Genomic DNA, 21264 nt, shown 5'->3' on the forward strand with positions numbered 1-21264 from the left:
GGGGGAAAAAAAGGGTGGTGTATTATATTGAGCCTATTTTCTATCATGGGGAGATGTTCTTTTTGAAAAAGAATAGAATAAGTAAAAGTTGTAGTTAGTGTTGTTAAGTTGAAAATTACTTGTTCTATTTTTCTAGAAAAGTTGTCTTGGACATCACAGTACATTTGAACTGTAATTAGTTCTGACAATGTTCTGTGGCTCTGTAGAAATAAATTAAGCTGTGCTATGCATATATTTGTAGCTAATTTAGCTTCATGTCTGTTCATTTCATAGTAACATGTGCCTCCAGTGTTAGGTTTATGTCTCATATATGTGTAATAATATAATATTTAACAAAACAGTCTTTAGTTTACATACACGGCATTTGATAAAATCTGTAAATAGAAACACCTGTTTTGTTTGCAGGGGTTTAAATTGGACTTGAAAATTCATTTAAGTCAATAAAAGACAGTTATTTATATATACAGTGAGATTTATAAAACCATGTCAGCTGCATATTGCAGTATTACTGAAAGGGATTGAAAGGCTTTACCTAAAATGGTATTGGGGGGGGTCAGGGAGGGTGGGGAGAAAGAACAATTTGCCTGTGAAGCTGACCAGCTCTTTTACAGTAAAGTTGAAACTCTTACATTGAATGGTGGTATTTATCTTTCTAAAACTCTCCCATGCTATGATTTAACCTAGTCACATTTTGAATTGGATTTTCTGTAGCGTCCACGGGTTTAAAGGGGAAAAGTTCACTTGCACTGAATGCTTCAGCTGTTGACCCTAGTCTGTTGCTATAGTTTCTGCCTTTTAATCCCCCCTTGGCCTCAATCCTTCAGCTACATATGCACATTAACTTAATTACCTTGAGTTCCCTCTCTGGAATTCAAGAGTAGTACGTGTAAACCTGTGCATAATTTAGGGTTGGATTTCTCTTTGTCTTCATTTTTTCAGCTTCTTCAGGCTAATATTGATGGCTCGCAAATAAACACCTTAATTTGAATATCTACGCTTATAACTTATCCTTCAGCAAAATGATTGTACTCTTAATCTTTTCTTTCCCTTGACCATCAATAACATTTATACAGTCTTAATGGTTTCCTGCAGAGAAATCAGGGTAAACGCTTGTGTTTGGAGCTTCAGTTGCTTAATGGAGCCTTCATAAACTTCTCCATCTAGTCTTGGCCTTCTGGTGTACGCTGCCTGTGCTGGCAGATCTCTCCATCAGGAGAAGCTGCAATAGAAACCTCAGTTTGGTACCTCTGTACAGGGACAAGTCATCGCTTTCTCATTGAGGGCAAGAAAAAGAAATGCTTAGTCCTGTGTTTGAGTAAATGTAAAAGCTGATGGACCTGTGGAAAACAATCCATTGATGTGTTAGATGTAAAATCCTTTGCATGTTTGAATGTGGAATTTAAACTATTGCTGTTGTGTCCTTGTTCTGCTACCGGACACCCCGCTCCTCCGAGGGCTTGACCTTTGCACCTTGACAGCCAGTTGCTATAGGGTTGTGAGTAATGTGGGATGGAGAAGGTGGAACTTAAAATTGGACTTGCTTGAGTCCAAAATACAATGGAAAGTTTTAGAATTAATCAGAAATCTGCTTGATTATTTTAATGGTGTGATGTGTTTGCCCTAGGTGACAAGTATTTTTAAGTTCTCATATTATTGAGCATATCATTGCTGAATTTCAGAAAAGGATTTTCTCAGGGGTTCTTCACTAGGTAATGTAACATAAGCTTTATGAAGAAAGCTTACAAGGGCAAGTAGTGACAGGACAAGGGGTAATGGCTTTAAAGAGGGTAGATTTAGATGAGATATAAGGAAAAAAGTCTTCACTATGAATATGGTGAGGCACTGGCAAAGGTTGCCCAGAGAAGCTGTGGCTGCCCCTGGCTCCCTGGCAGTGTTCAAGGCCAGGTTGGATGGGGCTTTGCACAACGTAGTCTAGTGGAGGGTGTCCCTGCCCATGGCAGGGGGGTTGGACCTAGGCGATCTTTGAGGTCCCTTCCAACCTAAACCATTCTATGATTCTTGTGATTCCAAGAGCAACTGAATTTCTGTTGCCTTATAAAGTATTAGGAATGAGAAGATACCGGTAACTTCTTGCCATACAGTGACTGTATTGACTAGAGCAGTATTCTGTCTTCTGAACTCAGTTCTGTCAGTCTACTACCTGTTCTGTCAGTTGAGGTGAAGATTTTAAAATATTGAACATTCACTGCAATCCATGGACGTTTTTCTTTCCTCTGGCTTTCAACCAAAAAAAAAAAAATCAATGCAGTTCACATCTTGAAAGCTAATCCTGTTAGATACATTTCTTTTAATATTCTGGGGTGCTCGTGTGTGCAGCTTGTCTCTGTTGGCCAGGTCTATAAGGTAATGAGGATTTAAGTGATTACTTGTTCTGGCTACTTGAATTACCTAGTGATATGGAAAAAAAAATGGTAAAAAATGCTGTGAAACTGAGTATTAAAATCACTTTGGACTTCCTTTTCTTTCCAGGATAATGCAAAGTATGTATCCCTAGTGGTCTTAGGTTTTACTAGTTTCATTAATTTCTCAGAGACCGAGAATATCCTGTGTCTACAATTCACAAAATAAAAATGTGTTTTACATTAAATGTGTAATGCATTCTGTCAGGCTTTTCAACAACTGTTCTTTTAAATTAGGTAACATACCATCAGTATTTCTTAATTTAATATTTGCAAATAAGCAGTTGTGGAAATGGTTGAACACATGTGTGCATGTTGACTGTAAATAGGTTAGTATCGCAAGCATATTCTGATTTCCTATCATTGTCATCCACATAACTTTACACACATTTGCTTCTTAGAAGTTGCCCATGAATAATGCAAAAATAAAAACTGTCCTGATAACAATGCTTTCTGTCACTTAGCATAAGTTATGTTTTTAAATTCTGTAATTGCAGTTTTGTAAATTATCTTTCTTATTGTCAGTTTTTGGGTTGAATCAGTAAGAGCTTGATGGAAATGAAGTAAATGATTTACCAGTACCCTGTGGGGAGTGTGAAGCATTAGTTTCTTGCCAATGAACTGTTATAAATTTGCAGATGATATCTTCTAAAGAATTACTTGATAAATTTTCATTGTATGTGGCAAGTAGCCAGAAGTTACACTATCCAAGTTGGGCTACTCCTATAGTAACCACTGTGAAATTCTCATTAGCAGTCGAAGTGCTTCTAAAATATGGAGGGTTTCAAATCGCTTTTGTGGGCAAAACTGAATGATTGTTCTGGCTATAGGTGTTGGGATTCGTGGGACCAGAGTAGGAGAGGACATACAGTAGTCAGCCTGCCAATCCTCCATTTAGGATGCCTTTTTTCATTTTCTTGGCAGACCAATTTGCAAACTACGTTTAACTGGTGAAATCTCAATAAGTGTTGTTTGCTAGGTGCCTAATAGAAAGTCAGTAATCTAGTTCAATGGCAGAAGATTTACCTTGGTGTTGAAATGAAATTGGGCTTGTGTTCTTCCATTCATGTCAGGATCAATATCAAGTTTTTCTGTTCTCATAAACATCATCTTCAGTTCATATTCACACTTTTGCGACCATTTGTTTTCTGCAGAGACTTCAGCTGGGAAGAGTGTTCTCCGTTAAAAAAAAAAAAAAAAAGGCATATAAAACAGTTGTTATGAGATCTTTTAAAAAAATATTACCTATACAGTGTTGATCAAAAACATGCTGTAGAGAATGGCCCCATGCAAGAGAAGGGATAACCTGTAAGGCAAGACCCCATCTAATCCTTTCTTCTGTAAACTAGTTACTTTAATTTTAATAAATCCTCTTCAAATACAGTTATCTTTGAACTGACATTTTGAAGGGGTTTTTGTGAGAAGGAGTGAGTAGAATCGTAAATTTACATTATGAATTTATTTTATTTGTTTTTTTCTCAATGTTCTCTTTGAATCATAGAAGGTATGTCTTTGCTGGTGTTGAGAGAGCAGTATTCTACACTTTACATTTAAGATATTCTCAGAGAGAAGAGTAATTTTCTTTTAATGTTAATTGTTCTTGATGAATAAATAATTTGAGTGTGAGTACATTCTGAGATGAAGTCTAGCTTCAGTTCTGATCCCAGGGAAAACAAACCATAGGCAGAAAACTGAATACCTTCTCTTGAAAACTGCAAAGGCAGCGTGTAGAGACTCTATACTAATCAGGTTTAATCTTCTGTAACAGGCACTAGGTTTAATTTCTCCAGTAAGTATTTTAGATGAACTTTTAAAGTCAAATGGATGTTTCTAAAATCAAGGTGAAAAAATCTTAAATTTCATTTAAGGGTTTTTTTTCAGCATTATTTTATAAACTAGGAATTAATAAATAGCATTGGGATGTTGTAAGCTGTGTGAAAATAAGACTTTAGGAATGGGTGTGCAGTCTTGTTTTCTAGGATTTGTTCAGTGCTATGTAGTTGCTTTTTGTTACCGCTGGGAGCACTTGGGCTGCTTGGTCATTTTCACAAGCAGCATGAGGGATTCACGCTAACATAAAAGAATAATAAAATACCTGAGGTCCACATGGTGCTCTTAATTTTTCAACCAAACCAGCTAACAGCATTTTGGATAACTTCTTTTGAAAGATAGCATGGAAAAACAACTTAACTAGAAGCTTCTGGATTTCAGATTCATTTTTCTGCTTGGGAATTTTTTTTCACTGCCTTCTGTCATACTAGGGCAATTTCTGTTTTAACCTACATGTCATCACTTTCACCCCTGGACTGCCAGCATAGGGCAGCTGGAGTTCTCTGGGGACCTCTCTGCTCTGTTCCAAAACAAAGTCTTGCATTACTCTGTTGTTTTATGCCACTGTTAGTCATCAAGTCTGAAAGTCCATCCCCTTCTCCAGGATACTTTGGTTTTTTGAAAGCAGGATGCTGAGTGAAGGAGCTCCAAGAAGGCCTCAGTGGCTTCAATTTAAATTTCCTCCTTCCATACAAATTTTTTATGGATGGCTGTCAAAGCCTTCAGATGTGTCTAGCTGATCAAAAGCTTGAAAGCACCAGACTTGGAGGTGACTTTCAGGGCCATACAGTTTAGCAATATTAGTTCATGCCTGTTGAGAGCAAGTTTAAATGGATACTGACTACATAAAAATTCTTGAGATGCAAGGAAAAAAGTTACGCTATGTAATTCTAGTGATTTCTGAGTGGTATCACAGCTTGTATCATTAAAAAAAATTCCAACATTTATAGAGCCTCGTAGGACAAAATATCATAGGATAACTTTGAAGGATGATGAGCACTTGCATTGGAAAAGGTTAGTACTGTGTGCATGTATTGCCTCAGGAGAGCCAGTTAAACACCCATTTGAATGCTGCAGGATAAGGAAATCTGTATCGTTTTCTCTAAGGGGTCACATACAGGTTAAGCATGTAGTACTAGCTTGTTTATATAAAGCTAGCTACTGCTGCCTATCATCTAACTTACCCTCCAAAATTAATTTATGAAAACATTGCCTCCCTGTTTTTTCTGAGTTTATGGACAAGAATTTTACCACTTGAAACCTAGCAATGAAAAGAGATAATGCCTCCTCTTTTTTTTTTCTTTACATAATAAATGTGTTGAACATTATAAGATGAAGAGCTTTTAATTTTATGAAATTTGGTTGGCTGTCAAAGAGACATTATAACAAGTGGTTTCTAGCCAAATTATATTTGCTGAGGAGTGATGGATCTCTTGCCAGCACTAAAGAGGCACTCTTCACATTGGATGTCTGCACACTCCTCGTTGGCAGAATGCAGTAATCTTTCTGAATGTAGACATTAGAAATTCCATAGCAGAAATGGAAGTTTTCGTATTAACTGTGTCACTACTTCCAGCAGCTGGTGTTCTGACAAGTAGAGGAATAGAGGTGTGGAGTTGGGTGGCATTGTTCCTGCTTTTGGTTTGCTTTTCTGATTGTCTTGCGTTGTTGTCACCTTTTCTTCTTGACTACTTTTTCTTTTCTCCTCTTTTTTTTTTTTAAATTGAGAGGGGGGAAAAAAAGAAAATTTGGGTGGTACATAACATGTCTGCATCACTCAGGAATGACTCATACCTTTTCTCATATTTCACTATATTGTCATCTACAGTAGTGATGAATGCAGCATTAAAATGTAATCAAATAGTTATTTTTGTGTATGTATAAAAGTTAGAAAAATACCTGACCCCATTGTAGGCAACTTTCCAGAAAAAGTGAGTCTTGGAGACTTTATTAGGACCATATGTAAAACAAAAAAAAAGGCAAACAAAAAAAAGGTGGTTTAAGTGCTGGCAGCATTAAGGCTGAGTATCTGTAACATTTCTTTTAGCATTTTTGCCCTAAAAATTCATAGGGATAGCATCCCAGGTATTATCTCTAGAGTAGCTTCTAACAGTGGTAAATCATCTGGATTCTATTGAATATTATAGGAAAAACTTTAATGTTTTGATGTATAAAAACATTTAAGAGGCAAGCTACATTAAAATGTAAATTCAAAGCAACTGAATCTTGTTTAGTGGCATTTATAATGGCTGTTTTAAACTTGAAGAAAAAGAGTTGTTTAAGCAATAAGTGTTTTGACTCAAAAACTTTTTAGATCAGGAATAATATACAGTTAGGGAGCTATGCCTTGCTGCATATTAACTGTTAGTTTTATAAATGCATTCATCTACATTAAAATAATTATTCTTACATTTTTCTGGGATAATATTGCTTATCATGTAAGTTTAAAAACCAAGTATAATTCTTCTAGTGTCAAGGGCAGAGGCAGAAAGAACAATTTTATCCATTTTCAAAGGATGACATTTAAGAGGTTTTGTCATTGAAAAATACACATTTGGTTTTTTTTTAAAAAATCTGTTGATAAGCCTGAGTTGGATTTGAATGTTTTAAGATGCTGAAAAGAAAGGTTTCTTTTGCAGGTGTTGTTAAAGACAAGAGAAAGATGATACTCATTTCTGTTTGTATCTTGAGCATTTAGTGAGGAAGTTCTGAAAATTATTTTTGTGAATGCAAATAAGATACAAAATGATTAAATTATTTTCAAGGCTTTATGGAAATGATACAATCCAAGAGAAAGATAGAACTGAGAACTCTCAGTGTAATTATCATAGGTTCAGAACAAACAGCCTCTTAGATACTGTCTCTGTAATGAAAAGCCAAATAAAAATAATAAAATAACACTGCTAATAATCCTAGGGTTAGAAACTAAGGTTAAAGTTGCCAATTATGGAGCCTGAGATTGTTCGGACATGAAAAGTATTTGTCGTTCTGGTGAACTTATTTGTAGTTCATAGTGATAAAAATAGATAAAAATAGTATATGGCAGTATGCATACTGCGTGTGTATGTAAGCACATACTCAATGAAATAAAAACACTCAGTTTGCTCATTGTATCATAATGCCCATCTCCAACCAAAATTAGTTCATTTATCATTGAAAATTTGCATATTGTAGAGTTACGTTTTCTACCATAGAAAATTTCCAGGGCAGGAACCAGAGAACATACAGAAATCATAATTGTATTGTGTCCAAAACCTGCTAGGTTTTGGTATTGGTAGCCAATTATTCTTGACAGTCAGGAGATCCTCATAAAATTATGTGTATCTTGTTACTGCTTCTGTAGGCAACAGAAGCAATTACATTAGAGAGACACGCAGCAAACAATTGAGAGAAAAAAAGCTATATTGGGATTCTTTTTAAAGGTTTTGATTGGCTTTAAATACTGTTGTGGCCAGCTGTTATATTTGAAAGTGTAATATGCTAAGCCCATGAGACAATTTTTTCCTTAAATCAATGTGGTTTGTATGTAACTATATTGTTGGCTGATGAGAATGAACAAATCCATTTTTACAGCCCTACTCAGTGGCTTGCTAATGATTACAATATCACTTCTGAGATAGGTTATGTGATTTATGTAATTGAAAAGCATATATGGAAAAAGGAAATGTTCTTCCAAGTAGAAAGCATATTAATTGAATAGGGAAGGAAAGCTGCAGAAGAAGGGAAAACCAGGGTGGATTACCAACAGGTTTCTGAAATGAAAACTGCAATTTCACAATTTGAGATAGAATTTGAGGAATCTGAAACAGTGCTAAAAGACTTATATGGAATATGAAGGAATTTGTGTGTGTGTGTGCACACATGTGCTTGGAGACTGTTAAGTTTAAGGATGGTTGTGTAAAAGGATGAGGAGATAGATCTTTCTCTTAAAGTCACGTTTAAGCATGCTAGTAAGATTGTGTACCTGTGTAATTAGGGGAAATCATTGTTATTTTGTTACTGCCTGAAGGAACTAACTGCTGTATCTGTTTGGATGCTCAAATACCTAGTTACGTAAGTGTCCGCTCTATCTCTGCATGGAAATTCTCATATCTGATACTTTCACGTGGTATAGGCATTTTGAAAACATATAAATTAGATGGTTGAACTAAACCAAAGAAGTAAAATCCATTTTCACAGCTGCCTTTGCTGGAATCCTTCTAGTGAGCTGACTGGCCTGAATTCCCAGGGTCCTTTTTAAGGGAAGAGCAGGCTGCCATGTACTGTTTGTCAAGGTGGAAGAATTGCATGCTAAGAAATATCCCCTTGTCTACCTTCTCTTTTTCCCCTGATTCCTGTAGCTGACATGGGATGCTGAGATTCCTGTCTATGGATTTACCTTGGGACTAGATTACTGATGGCCCAGAAAAATTCTCTGCTGTCCCTACAGCTTAACCTCCCCTAGATGCCCATAGGGTCAGTATACACTGTTCTCTTGGAGAATGCATGCAGGCCCTTATTTAATGGTACATGAGTATCTCCCTGTGGACCTTGTAGTCTTCTAGAGTACCCTCACATCTGTACCATGTACTGTTGCAGCTTTTTTTCCTAAGCAGCAGCTTGTTCTGGAAGGTGAATGTTCTGTCTGGGTTTTACTGCTCTGCTTGGAACAGCAACAAGAGATTTATAATAAAATGGCTTCATTATCATGATTTTTTTTTCCTAGCGTTATCTGGCATTTATTTGAACTTAATAAATTGATCTGTTTTGTATCCCAATGCAGAATGGGTGCAGCAGACAACATTTACAAAGGCCAGAGTACCTTTATGGAAGAACTGACAGATACTGCTGAGATAATAAGAAAAGCGACTTCAAGATCACTAGTAATTTTGGATGAATTGGGAAGAGGAACTAGCACACATGATGGAATCGCTATTGCTTATGCTACACTTGAACATTTTATTAGAGATGTAAGTGTTCAACCTGACACATGCTTATGAATGCTTTTTCAGCCTGTACTATGTTAGACTGAATTTGACACGGTGTGTATTTCCTTAGAGAAATGTGGCATGTCTAAACTCAGAGCAAAGGAGTATGGATAAAGGATACCAGTGATATGCTGCTGTGTTTAGAAACGATTTAAAGCCAAACCTTCTTATGTGTCTTATTTCATTGTTGTAGGTGGAGTCGCTGACACTGTTTGTCACTCACTATCCCTCAGTTTGTGATCTAGAGAAGGTGTATCCAGACACAGTTGGTAATTATCACATGGCTTTCTTGGTGAATGAGGAGGAAAGTGCTGAACAAAAAGGTACAGTATAAATCCATCTGAGATTCTGACACTATAGGATTAGGCAGAAACTGTAGAATTATTACAGTAATTTAAACCTCAACAATGAAAGTGATACATCCAAATTCACCAGAATATCAGCCTATACACACATTTTGGGGGGCTTGAAAACTGAGCAACCATTTCTCTTTCATGGTTAAGATAAGGATGACTGAGCTAGGTCAGATAAAAGATTTCACCCAGCCTGGTATCCAGCTTCTCACAGTAGCCAAATACAAAGGATTAGGGAGGAGGGATTAGGGATCAAACATATGGCAACTCTTTCTCTACAAGATCTCACTGTCTGCAAGCATTTGCTGTTTAGGGGGCTTCAAGAGCTAGGTGTGTTTTGTTTTTTCGTATCTTCAGTAGATTTCTTCTCAGCAAGGTTGTCTAGTTTCCCTGTTATCCATGTGTACTTTTAGCATCTTCATCCTACTGTGTCAAGGAGCTCCAAAATTTAGCACTGCATTGTGTGAAGAACAACCTCCTCTTGTTTGTTTTGAAACTCTTTTGATACAACATGTAGCTTCACATGATGGTCCCAGCTGTTGAATTAGAAGAGGCAGAGGAATGATCTCCGTTCTTCCTGTCTATGCCATGCCTAATTTTGTAGATTGCTTATCATGATCCCATTCAGTTCTGTTCTTACCAGGCAGAAGAGTTACAGCATTTCTTCTTGTCACCGTTGCTCTGAATTAGCAGATTGGCAATTCTGCTTTTATTCTGGTTTACCTACTTTGCCTAGTATTGGCCTGTTGCCTGAATCATTCTTAGAATTATTTAAGAATTGACATGGTATTTGCCATTAACCTTCTCCCTAATTAATTCTTAATATTGTGTTATCTGCTTACATTGCAAATTAATTGGAACAGGGTGTTTTGGTATTTGCCACTAAATAATGTGTTTAAATATATAATCTATCACTTTTTAAATTATTTTCAGAGAGTTAATTTAAACATTTAGGGTTTGTCTGGAGGGAGACTTCAGCTTTTGTATTCTTTTTAATATTAAAGCAGGGATCCCTGAAATATGTGTTAACTTTGAGCAGAAGTAGTTCAAAGTAATGTTGTGTTTAGGTGAGCACTACTTAGCCATGCTGATGTTCCCAGCTGAGAGCATCACTCTCCTGAGCATCAGCATGTCCTTTTCTCACAGAGTTCATTAATTGGACTGTTGATCTCTGATACCCTCAGACAATTGAGATGTTATCAACATTCAATACTTACTATTCCTTAACTATTGTGTCCATGAAGCCCTATACTTTATGTTTCACTATGGCTCCTAGCCTCCTGGTAGGCAGCAAACTTTTTGTTGTGCTGTAGTTATGGACTTGACTGTGGGATTACTCACGCTTCCATTATTCTGTCATTGCTTAGCAGACATGAGATGGAATATACCAGTTACAGCATAACTAATCAATTTGACATACAAAGATTCTAAGTTTCTCACACACACAGACAAGTCTGCTTAATAAGACACGAGGTAAAAGTATATTAAAGAGTTTTTTCAGTCTCACAATGGGTAGGTAAAATGCGTAGTCTCAAGAAAACACTTTTCTTTCATATACCTTCAATGGAATAAGACATACAGGAAGCATGAATGATAATAAGATCACAGCCTTTGTCATTTCAGTCTTTGGTCTACTACATTTTATTAACATAATAAAGGAGTTATTGATTTTGGTTTTATATTTTAGGATCTGAAGATGAAGAGAATCCTGAATTTATCACTTTTCTTTATCAAATAACTAAAGGAGTCTCTGCAAGGAGTTATGGGCTAAATGTTGCCAAACTGGCAGATATTCCTGAAGAAATCTTGAAGAAGGCAGCTCACAAATCAAAGGAGTTGGAGAGAATAGTGAATACGAAAAGGTCAGAACAATTGTGATCCCCCCCCCGATGAAACTTCACCTATGAATTTCAGAGCATTTCACACAGTATGCATTAAAAAGGAACAGTAAGAGCTACTTCAGCTATCCTCCTCTACCCTTCAGGGAAGAGACAGTGCAACAAGACTTTGAAAAAAATATTTAGGGAATGGTGCTATCCCTTTCAATAAAAGCTTTAGATTTTTTAGTTAGCTATTATGTCAGAGATTAATTGCTGCCCTCTGAAACAAGATTGGAGAAAAACTAAATGCACATTGAGCTAACATTAAGAATAAACTATTTTTTATTTTCTTATGACAAATACCAGCAAACTTATTCTTTCAGGTATGTATTTTCACTCTTTTCAGGAAGACAAATTTAAAATACAACTGTCTTCTAATATCTACTTCTGTTCTCACCAGTAATAGTGAAAATATTAATAGATTTAATTTAGAAAGTATATTATTCACTTTGGAACTTGAAATTGTATTTGAATACTATAGTGTAGAAGGGAATGTGGATATTCTTCTTCTGATTTACCTTAAAAACAAGTATTTATAATGTATTTTGATTGCACCCTCCCCCCTAAACATGCAAAATTTTACTGACAGTCTGGGGATTTTAATATTTTTCTGATTACCAGTTTTCATTTAGGGGCATGTGTACCTTATAGAGTAGTTACGAAAATTCCCATGTGTATCAAATAGTGTCACATTTATAAAACCTGTAACATGTACATAGTTTAGATAAAAATATGTGCTACTATTTATATTCATTTCCACTGAATTTTTTGTTATTATTTGCAGTGGCAGTCCTATCAGCAAAATGCAGATAACCCTTTAGGAATATAACAAATCAAGATCCTTGTTGCCTGATGACTGTAACTAATCCTGACAGAATAATTTCATATGAGAAAATTTTGAGTACTAATTATTTGTAGGTGCAAGCAGTTCTTTTGAAACCTAACAGTGCTTAGAGCTTAACACCAGTTTTTATCCCCTTTTCAGAAAGCAAAATAAAAACATTCTTTTGAGGATACATGACAGTTTGTGGGAAAAATAATGTGGTAGCTTATGTTAATTGGAAATAATAGTCCATAATTACCAAAAGTAAAACAACAAATTACTAGCAATGACTTAACTCTGTTGTTACATAAGGTTCTAAAATCAAGAAAGAAGTGTTCAGAAAGGTGAGAGTATGAGTTGAAAGCCCAGAATTACTGTGTAATAAAATTAAGATGCAAAAAATACACTATGTCCCTTTTACTTATCTCCTTTGTTCTATGAAAATCATGCTAGCATATTACTTGGACAGGGCACAAATAGAATTCTAGCATGTCTCTCAATTGCTAAAAAGAAAGTTAATTGCATACAAAACCTATGAGCAGTAAAAACATTATGCGATGATGTTGTTAGAAGACTGATTTGCAGTGCCCATAGAGGGATAGACTGAGGGCTGACCAGCCAATCTCAATTATGGGACGTAATTGTGTCCCAGTTGTTCAGATTTGAACATGAAAGCTACCATCTCTGTTTTAGCTTTTGGCACGTAATTTGCTTGTATTCTTAAAGTGAAAAAGAACATGTAATCTAAAGCTGTGATGAGTCTTTTATCCTGACTTATCACTAAGGCTGGAAGCCCCAGAATGGCACACACTCAACTGCAGACTGCTGCCACCTGAGCTACACAAGCACATGTACCTCGGAGGGACCAGCTGGAGCAGGGTCCCCCAAGCCCATCTCCTGCAGGCTGCTGCTGGAGGGGCTGCTCCCTGACCTTTTCTCCATGGTGCCAGGGCTGGTTTTTCCGTGACAATGAAAAAAGCCAGGTCCAGCTGAAAAGTCATTCTTTGTCCAATTGATATCATGCAAGTTCAATTTCCTGATGTTATATGTGAACAGGCATTACTACCTGAAGCAGGAAAGGATGGGAGCAAGAAGAGGCGGTGGCCCTTGATTCTGGCAGCAGTTGCTAGAGTAAAGGGAACCTTGAGACTGCAGCCCTGCCTGCCAGACCAGCCTACCCCATCTGAAGCTTGACACTTTTCCCTCCCCCTTTAATGAGAGAGTGTGCTACATAGCGAGTCAGGGACAAGGGATATCCACCACACAGCAGTTGGTAATTCATCAGGTTTGACCTGTACCAGGTTATTCCTTCATTGCATGCACTTTGGAGGGAACTTCATGCAGCTATATAAACCTGGAGCTTAAGTCAATGAAAAATAAAATTTAAAAAAAAAATCAAATATGTCTGATAATTTCAAAGCGCATAAATGATTGTATTACATAATTCTTAATTTTTCCAGTTCTCCTATGTAGTGATTATGGAAATATTTTCTTTTGTACATTCCTGTTTATTTTCACTTATTGCCATGATGTGATCTCAATGTCAAAGTATTTTTCTATACCTTCTCCCAAGAGAGACATTAGCAAATTTAAAAATGGGTATGGTTTATCAGTGGTAGGAAATAAAAATTATCATGATCTTGGGAATCAAATTCAGACCTGTTTGTAGCAATATACTTGTGCTGTAACAGTACCCACAGGCCAGCTGTCTTGTCTTATTTTTTTAAATCACTTTCATAATATTTAAGAAAATCCACTGCGTAATTCCATCCAGTGTTGACATCTTTGTCGTCAGGAATGTGTGTTAATCCATTTAAAATGTCTTCTTGTTATTTGTGACAGCTCTTATAAGTCCTTCTTAAAAAATATGAAAAAGAAAATAGGAAGGATGTGTGTTCTCACTCAATTATTCTGAAAATGTGTTATCTCCTTATGATTCTACCAGTGCAAATTTGTAGGAACTGAATGCTGAAAATTAAACAGTGCAAACTACATTACTATTTATTTTCTTCAATGGTTTACTCTTGCTCAGTATTTTATTTCGTCTCATCAATGCTTCTGGTACTGTAAAAGTTAGTTATTAAATTGTTGACCAACCTAGAACTGGAGTACATATATCAGTAAATGTTAACTAGTTGTTTAAAGATCACATAACATTTTGAGCTGTGCAAACTGCTGTTTTTGACTGTGTATAAAATTTTGCAGATGACTGTAGGGCTTTCAAGGTTTGATGTGCTTAATTTAAAAATGTGTCCATATTTTGACTGATTTTTCTTTTCCCTTCCCTTCTTTCCCCTCCCTAGAAAAAGGCTAAAGTCCTTTGCTGAAGTATGGAAGATAAATGATTCTCAGGAACTACAAAAATGGAAAAGTATGTGTGAACCTGAAGATGAAAGAAAAGACAGTTTTTAATCTTCAAATCATGCTTAAAGATGGAAAATATTGGAGATGCATAATATAGGTGTGAAGACTTAATACATTCTATCAGGGTGTAGTTCTAGGTGCATTAAGTTGACTTTTCTGCCTTTTCAGAGATAAGAGATGCTGCATTGTGATATGATATCCCACATCCACTTCCTGATTGTATGTCTTTTTCTCACTCCACATTCCCTCCCTGAAGTGTTTTCCACCCTTTTCCTTAATTGCAAAATGTCTATTGGCATTGGATTTAGTTTCTAATATGTTTAGAAAACATGAAAAATTATGTTGGTAAATTATTTGGTAAATATTTTATGAATAAAATAATGTCTTTTAACTTTATTGTACTTCAATTTCTAAAGAAATACTCGTCTGTGTTGGGAAAACGTAGCTGAGTCTTGACTATGCTATACAGATGTGTAATTGGTAAGAATGAATACCACAAAGAGGTATTTTTTTGTTGTTCCAGTACTAATGTATTTAATATTCACTGATTTTGTAGAGCACTCTCTAAATTTTATGTACACAATGAATTTAAGAAAGCGTGTGTTATGTGGCTAGAGAGGAGAGTTTCATTTCTACTGATTGACAGTGGTGCAACCAGTAGTTTTCAAAGCAGCAGCACAAAGCATGCATTGACTGTTTTCCCTCTTCTTCGTTCTCATGCACGCCTGCTTCCTTTTCAGCTTCAGCTCTTCTCCTGATCTTGGCACAGTCTGAAGACTGACTTGATCTAAATAATGTTGGCGTATCCCAAGATGACGTGAAAGAGGCAATTCAAACTATGCAACTGGCATCCCCAGTGCTCTGTCAAATGCAGAGTAAAGCAGAGAGAAACAGATGTGTTTTAAAATTTCTTTTTATTTGCAGTTATAAAGTTCATATTTCAAATGGGAATGTGATATCCAAATTGGTTTTCTTTTATAAACGTAACCAGGTGAAATATCTTGCTATGAAAATGGACAATGATGTTCACATACTTAAACCTTGGCAAATAGTTTGTTGTATTAAAAAAAAATAAGTGAAAAGAAGTGAAATAAAGTATCATCTTGATTTTGCTATAAGGAAAATAATAAAATGAGGTTTTGTACTCTTTAAGACAGCTGAACAGTTCTAATGTTTTCAGTAAATGAAGGAATTTATTTTTTTTTCCCAAATACTGCATGTCAGATAAATATGAAATAATGTCATTGCAGGTGATTGAATTAGCCTTCCTAATATAGAGAACTTCATGCAGAAAAGGGTGTAATATTTTTACGGGTGATGAACAATTGCTAACCTTCACCAAAGACTTTTTTCCAGCTTCTTCAGATGACAAAGCATCATTTAAACAAATAGTTTGTCTGCTTCAAATAGCAATCAATATGAGCATCTCCTTCCAGAGTGTGCAGTGTATTTATCTAAACTGGAAGAGCTGAAGAAGAAAACTAGTCTTTCAAGGAGTTGTTACACCAGTGTGTTTATGCCATGCATTGTGAAGCACAATGAATGTAATACTCTATTATTAATGCACACAGATGCAGTGCATTGGATCTTAAGGACCTCTGACCATAGTCTTCAAAGAGAGTAAATAAGCCATTACTGCATTCCCATGTGTGCTAAATGAGCTTTTAGTGTGACACTTTTTGCCCTCAAGGGAGCATTCAGACTATGCTCTGACAAGAAAAAGAACACCTGGATACAGTCTGAAAAAAAATGAAGAAATACAATTAAGAATGGAGAAATGGACACGGTATTACTGGCCTACTCATGTTATCAAGTGCAAAACAATTACAGCAGGCTTTTCTCTTAATGTCTGTGATCGTGTTAGGAATAATTTGATTTAGCCCTGCTCAGTTCAACAACAGACGTTATCTTGCTATCCTGAGAAGGTTTTTTCTAGATATGCAGGCTAATTATTAAAGCTACTGTTTTATTCACTGCTGATTATTATAATTCCTAGCAGATATGTAAAAAGTTATGACCATTTGAGAATGCACTATAAGGAGATGCATGCTGTTATTAGATGTGCTTACTGCTGGTTTTGGGATATATTTGTGACAAACCACACAGTACAGTGCAGATTTATCTAGACCTTGCTCTGCTGACGTGGAGCAGCCACACTCATTAGCAGAGTGCATGCCACGTGAGGGCCATCACTCTGGGATGTAATGAGTTCAGAGCTCACTTGGGTACGTTTGTGGAGCATGAGATTAGGTTAGTGTAGGCAAGCAACCAGACAGATGTTCCTTGGCCTTTGGTAGCATAGAGCACAAGAGGGATATAAAGACTTGCTGGAAAACAGGGAAAGGCATTAATTCTGTAGGAGGGTTTGGGTTTTTTTTCATTTCTTTTGCTGTGGTGAGTTGGGACTTCTGTGTCTGTCATAGCAGCAGTCCTTCTAAGAGATGGAAAGATCAGAAGCCGCTTTTGTGTTTTCCTTTTTTTTTCCTTCTTCTTTTCTTTTAAATTCCAGCACACTAAGCTTCATCTGAAAGACAATTTGAAGTACAGTTTTGGTAGTGGTACAATGTTGGACATGTGTCGTATTTTTAAACCAGAGTAATAAAATTGTGTCTGTGTGCTGAGTCAGCAAGTTTGATCCTGCATACTGACAGCTGTAAGATTAAAGAAGAGTGACCCATACTTAGATGATGCTTGGTTGTAGTGGGAATTCATGCTAGTCTTGAGCTTGCCTTCAAGAAAGGAATGTCTAAATCTCTTTGTCTAAATATTAATATTTTTGGAAACCTGCACAGAGTGTTGGCTCCTACTGCCTGTGCCAGCACATTACTGACATCGATAAAATTTGGTATTGATGTGAAAAATACAGCTTTGTGCTATAGATAAAGGTACAGTCTCCTTGAAAGGCTTTTGCACTTTATGGATTTTACCTGTTTTTTTTTGAAGATGGTATTTATCACTTTCTTAAGCTTTTTCATTGTTCTCTCTCCCCTGCTCTTAACATAAAAATTTTAATGCCTTTGTGCATCTTGTCTTGAAAGTATTGCCTTTAGAAATCGCAGTGCCACATGTTAGCAACAAAAACTGGTAGACCGTTTTGATGGAAGAGAAGGAGAGAGAGGGCTGGATACACTGTCACTGCCTTTTTGTATTTGGTTATATAAGAACGTTATTATAGAATACACAAAGTAAAATACATTACCAGTAGCAATTACCTTTCTTCCTGGCATACAATGTCTTCCACTGAAGTAATTCTCAAGAGGATTTCTTCCTTGTATTGCAAAGTTTTCCAGAAGTATTTATAGAAATTACATTAATTTACCTACCACATAAGCTTACAACCCATATAAATGAATTTAAAGATCACTGAAATGTCAGCTGAGTCAGGTATTGCAATAAGTCTGTTCACTGCAATAAAAGTAATGTTTATTTATTTAAATATATTGGAAAGCAAATTATCCAAATATTTCTACTGTATGTAAAATTCAGTGAGAATTTAATTCAATTATTGTAACTTCTTGTAGTGCTGACATAAAGGCATGTTTCATAGGGAAATAAAGGTTCGGTAGATTGCATTGCACTGAGAGAAGCAGGACTCTGTTCCAGAATCTGGATCAGACTTCAGAATGGTTATTGGAGGGTCTCCTCCCCCTGTCTCACGCCAGGTGGCCATTGCAGTCTCCTCCAAAATCCGGGTGCCCGTACCGCGTCTTGGACAGCAATATGAAAAGTAAGTCTGACCTCCCTCTCTCTTCGGCTTTTCCGATTTTAGAGCCTATGAATGTAGTGGATGGTTCTTAACACCTTTTAATTGTTCCTGAATGCAAAGGCCATAGTGAGCTGAAATTTACCATCTCAACATAACTTTGCCATCTCTTTTCAAAGCTTTCCTCTGTCTCCCTGCAAAATCTCTGGCAATCAAATCCAAATCAGATGTTTGTTAAATCCGAATGCAGTTCTGGAGGACAAATTTGCAGCCTGCTGATCTGAATCAGGAATTTTTAAAACCATATGGCCAGAGACTAAGAAGGGATTTATGGCTGAACAAGGATGAATTCAGGACTGAAAATCCAGCTGGTACGTAAACATGAGATTCAGTTGTGAGACCATTTATTTGGGCCTTTGACCTGTGTCAGTCCAGTGTTGCGGACTGCTCTTTTGTTGTAGCCCTGTATAGGGGAAGACATGGATTTGCCCAGCTTGGTAGAGTCCTGTACTAAAAATATTCTTGCCAAAATTACAGAACTCTGCTTACTTTAACGATGCTACATTTGTCATTGTACATGGCTAAGCACTTTGGTGTGGAAATCCTCCCCTTGCTTGAATGGTAGATCAGTTTCTTCTTCAGTTACAGATGCACAAGCTCGATGACTTCCTTAATTACATTATAGATGTTTCTCCTTGCCTAGCCATAAAGACAAGTAGAAAGCAAAGGATGTTTTCTTAGTTTCTTAAAAAATAAAAAAAAAAAAGAAACATCTTGTTTTGTAAGATGTGAGTCCTTGCAGGCCATGCTGTTAACTGTGAAATGGTGTATTTGTCTGAGGCTAAACTGGTTTAAGTCATAAGTAAGCTATAGAGAAAAGGATGATTCAGGGGAAATAAAGGGTGAACAAGATAAAGCCAAATACAGAAATCTAAGAATAATTAGCTGTTCTAAGAATAATGGGATTAGGAAGCAGAGCGAGCAGGCACCAGTTTGATGTTTTGGCTACTAGTCTTGCTAGCCAGCAGGTATAGCGTGTAAGATCAAGAGAGCTTGCCGGAGGCTGAATGCTACAGTGAGTCCTTGTGCTGTTGCCCTGGATGTCCAACACTCAGTCTACGTACGGTATCTTCCCTTCAGAAGTGTGATCGAGAACATCTTGCCCAAAGTAGTCACGGGGAGATGGAGGTGGTGCCCAGTCATGGGATTCGTGTTGTTGCAACCACAGCTTGTGGAGGATGAACTAAGTCTAGGGCAGGAGGCACTGCTGCTTTTTTCGGACAGTAGCCTGTCATCAGTTGGTACTTACTAGCCAGCACATGAATCTGGTTTGTCACCTAGCTTGCTTACTGTGCTGTGAGGGAGGGCAGTGAGGTAAGCTTGATGGCCCCTCTCCCCTTTGCGAGTCACACTCACGACTGGTGTTTTCATCACTCGGGAAGGAGAAGGAATTCTTGCCCATACTCAGCCCCGCACAGGGTGAGCAGAGAACAATGTTGTAGCCCTGAAATATAAAAGTTAGCCAGCCTTTTAAATATGTATAGGTAAAATAATATTCATTAAAAGGCATAGTTTTCAAATATTTATGTTCTTTTGAACTTGCAAGGAATTTGTAATAACATTTTGACTGCCCTCTGTCCAAATGTTTACTGTAAGTAGAAGTATTTTTTCAGGTATTATAAAATAAGATGATTTTTATTTAAAATACTGGTAGATGCATCTAGTAATAATAATGAAAAATACTTCTGATTTTAATGGATTTTTAGTCTTATTTTCTTTTTAAAAAAATTTATTTTTTTTTTTTAGCAGTCAGACTTTACAAAATGCTGTAAGAAAAAAGGGTGATTCCTGGGAAAGAAGGGATTGGAAAACACAATACAACAAATTTTAAAAACACAATCTGCAATAAGGAAGTAGAAATCAATGTTGCTTTTTCCTTATAATAATCCAGATATCTAGGGTGACTTAAAAGAGTGTCCTGAATACCAGGAAGATTACTATATATAATTATCTCACTCTTATGTAACACAAAATAAGTTTCAGTCAAGTACTGAGCTTTTCCTTCTGCCTACATATTGAAATATTTCTCTTTGCATATTCCTCTCTGCGTAAAGCGTTAGAAATTGACTATCATCTTCGAGCATTTCAGAATATTTCATGTATTGTATGAGCACATGTTTATAGCTCTTCTCATTCAGAGAGGGAAAAAAAAAATGACAGCATTATGATGCTAATCACTAGAGGCAAGTGTCACTGAACTTACCATGCAGGACCTCCTTTTGCTGGAAGGTTTGTCAGGGTGGTGGAATGGTGGTTGCCTTTACATGGCTGTGCAGGACCATCTCCCTCAACCTCCCCCAGGGTCCTGGTCTACTGGCTGGACCACATCACTTGGGAGGAGGAGGAGAGCTGGGGGGAGGACAACGCTGTCCCTCCCCTGCGGCATCCAGTGGGGCAGAAGGACCACGCTTGTGCCCTTGGAGGGCTGGGTTGTTTAGTCAGCTGAGGTTCCCGCTGCCAGGGAGGAAGGGAGAGGGTAAAGGTCTGTACTCTGGTTGGAATGAGTTGATCCACCACAGGGGACAAAACCACACAGGGCAAATATTTGTTTTGCAGCGAGAAGGCTAAAGATTGTTCCTTAGATCTCTACTTAGATGTGCTAACTTAGGCAGCTTGTCAGCCCCCCTATGTGCCTGAACCACCTCAGTTGCAATCACTGGAAAAACAAGTGCTTGAGTGAGAGCAATCAAAGAGGGGAGTGCGGGGGATACTTAAGGAGAAGGCCTTGAAACAGCATTTTTGTCTTGGTTTAAGTCAGCCTACCCAAAAAGTGCATCACCAGGGAGTGATACGACTTGTCATTTGGATTTTTTTCAAAACTGATCTCAAAAGTAAATAAGTTTTAATAATGCTAAGTACACAAC

At 36.9% G+C, this 21264-nt stretch overlaps 1 protein-coding gene across 3 annotated transcripts in view; it reads left to right on the plus strand.

Annotated features, from left to right (window-relative positions):
- Window positions 1-17601, plus strand: part of MSH3 (mutS homolog 3) — a 122951-nt gene extending 105350 nt beyond the window's left edge. For 2 of the 3 annotated variants that reach the window (XM_054809558.1, XM_054809560.1), the window contains 4 exons: window positions 9013-9199; window positions 9411-9540; window positions 11258-11432; window positions 14577-15224. In XM_054809558.1, coding sequence (XP_054665533.1) covers window positions 9013-9199; window positions 9411-9540; window positions 11258-11432; window positions 14577-14685 — 601 coding nt within the window. In that variant the 3' untranslated portion in view covers window positions 14686-15224. Of the gene's footprint in view, window positions 1-9012; window positions 9200-9410; window positions 9541-11257; window positions 11433-14576; window positions 15225-15377 lie in introns of those variants that run through there. The other variant, XM_054809559.1, reaches the window with a different exon arrangement.
- The last annotated feature ends 3663 nt before the right edge of the window (window positions 17602-21264 follow it).

Source organism: Grus americana, chromosome Z, assembly GCF_028858705.1.
Source record: "Grus americana isolate bGruAme1 chromosome Z, bGruAme1.mat, whole genome shotgun sequence".
In the NCBI taxonomy this organism is placed as follows: domain Eukaryota; kingdom Metazoa; phylum Chordata; class Aves; order Gruiformes; family Gruidae; genus Grus; species Grus americana.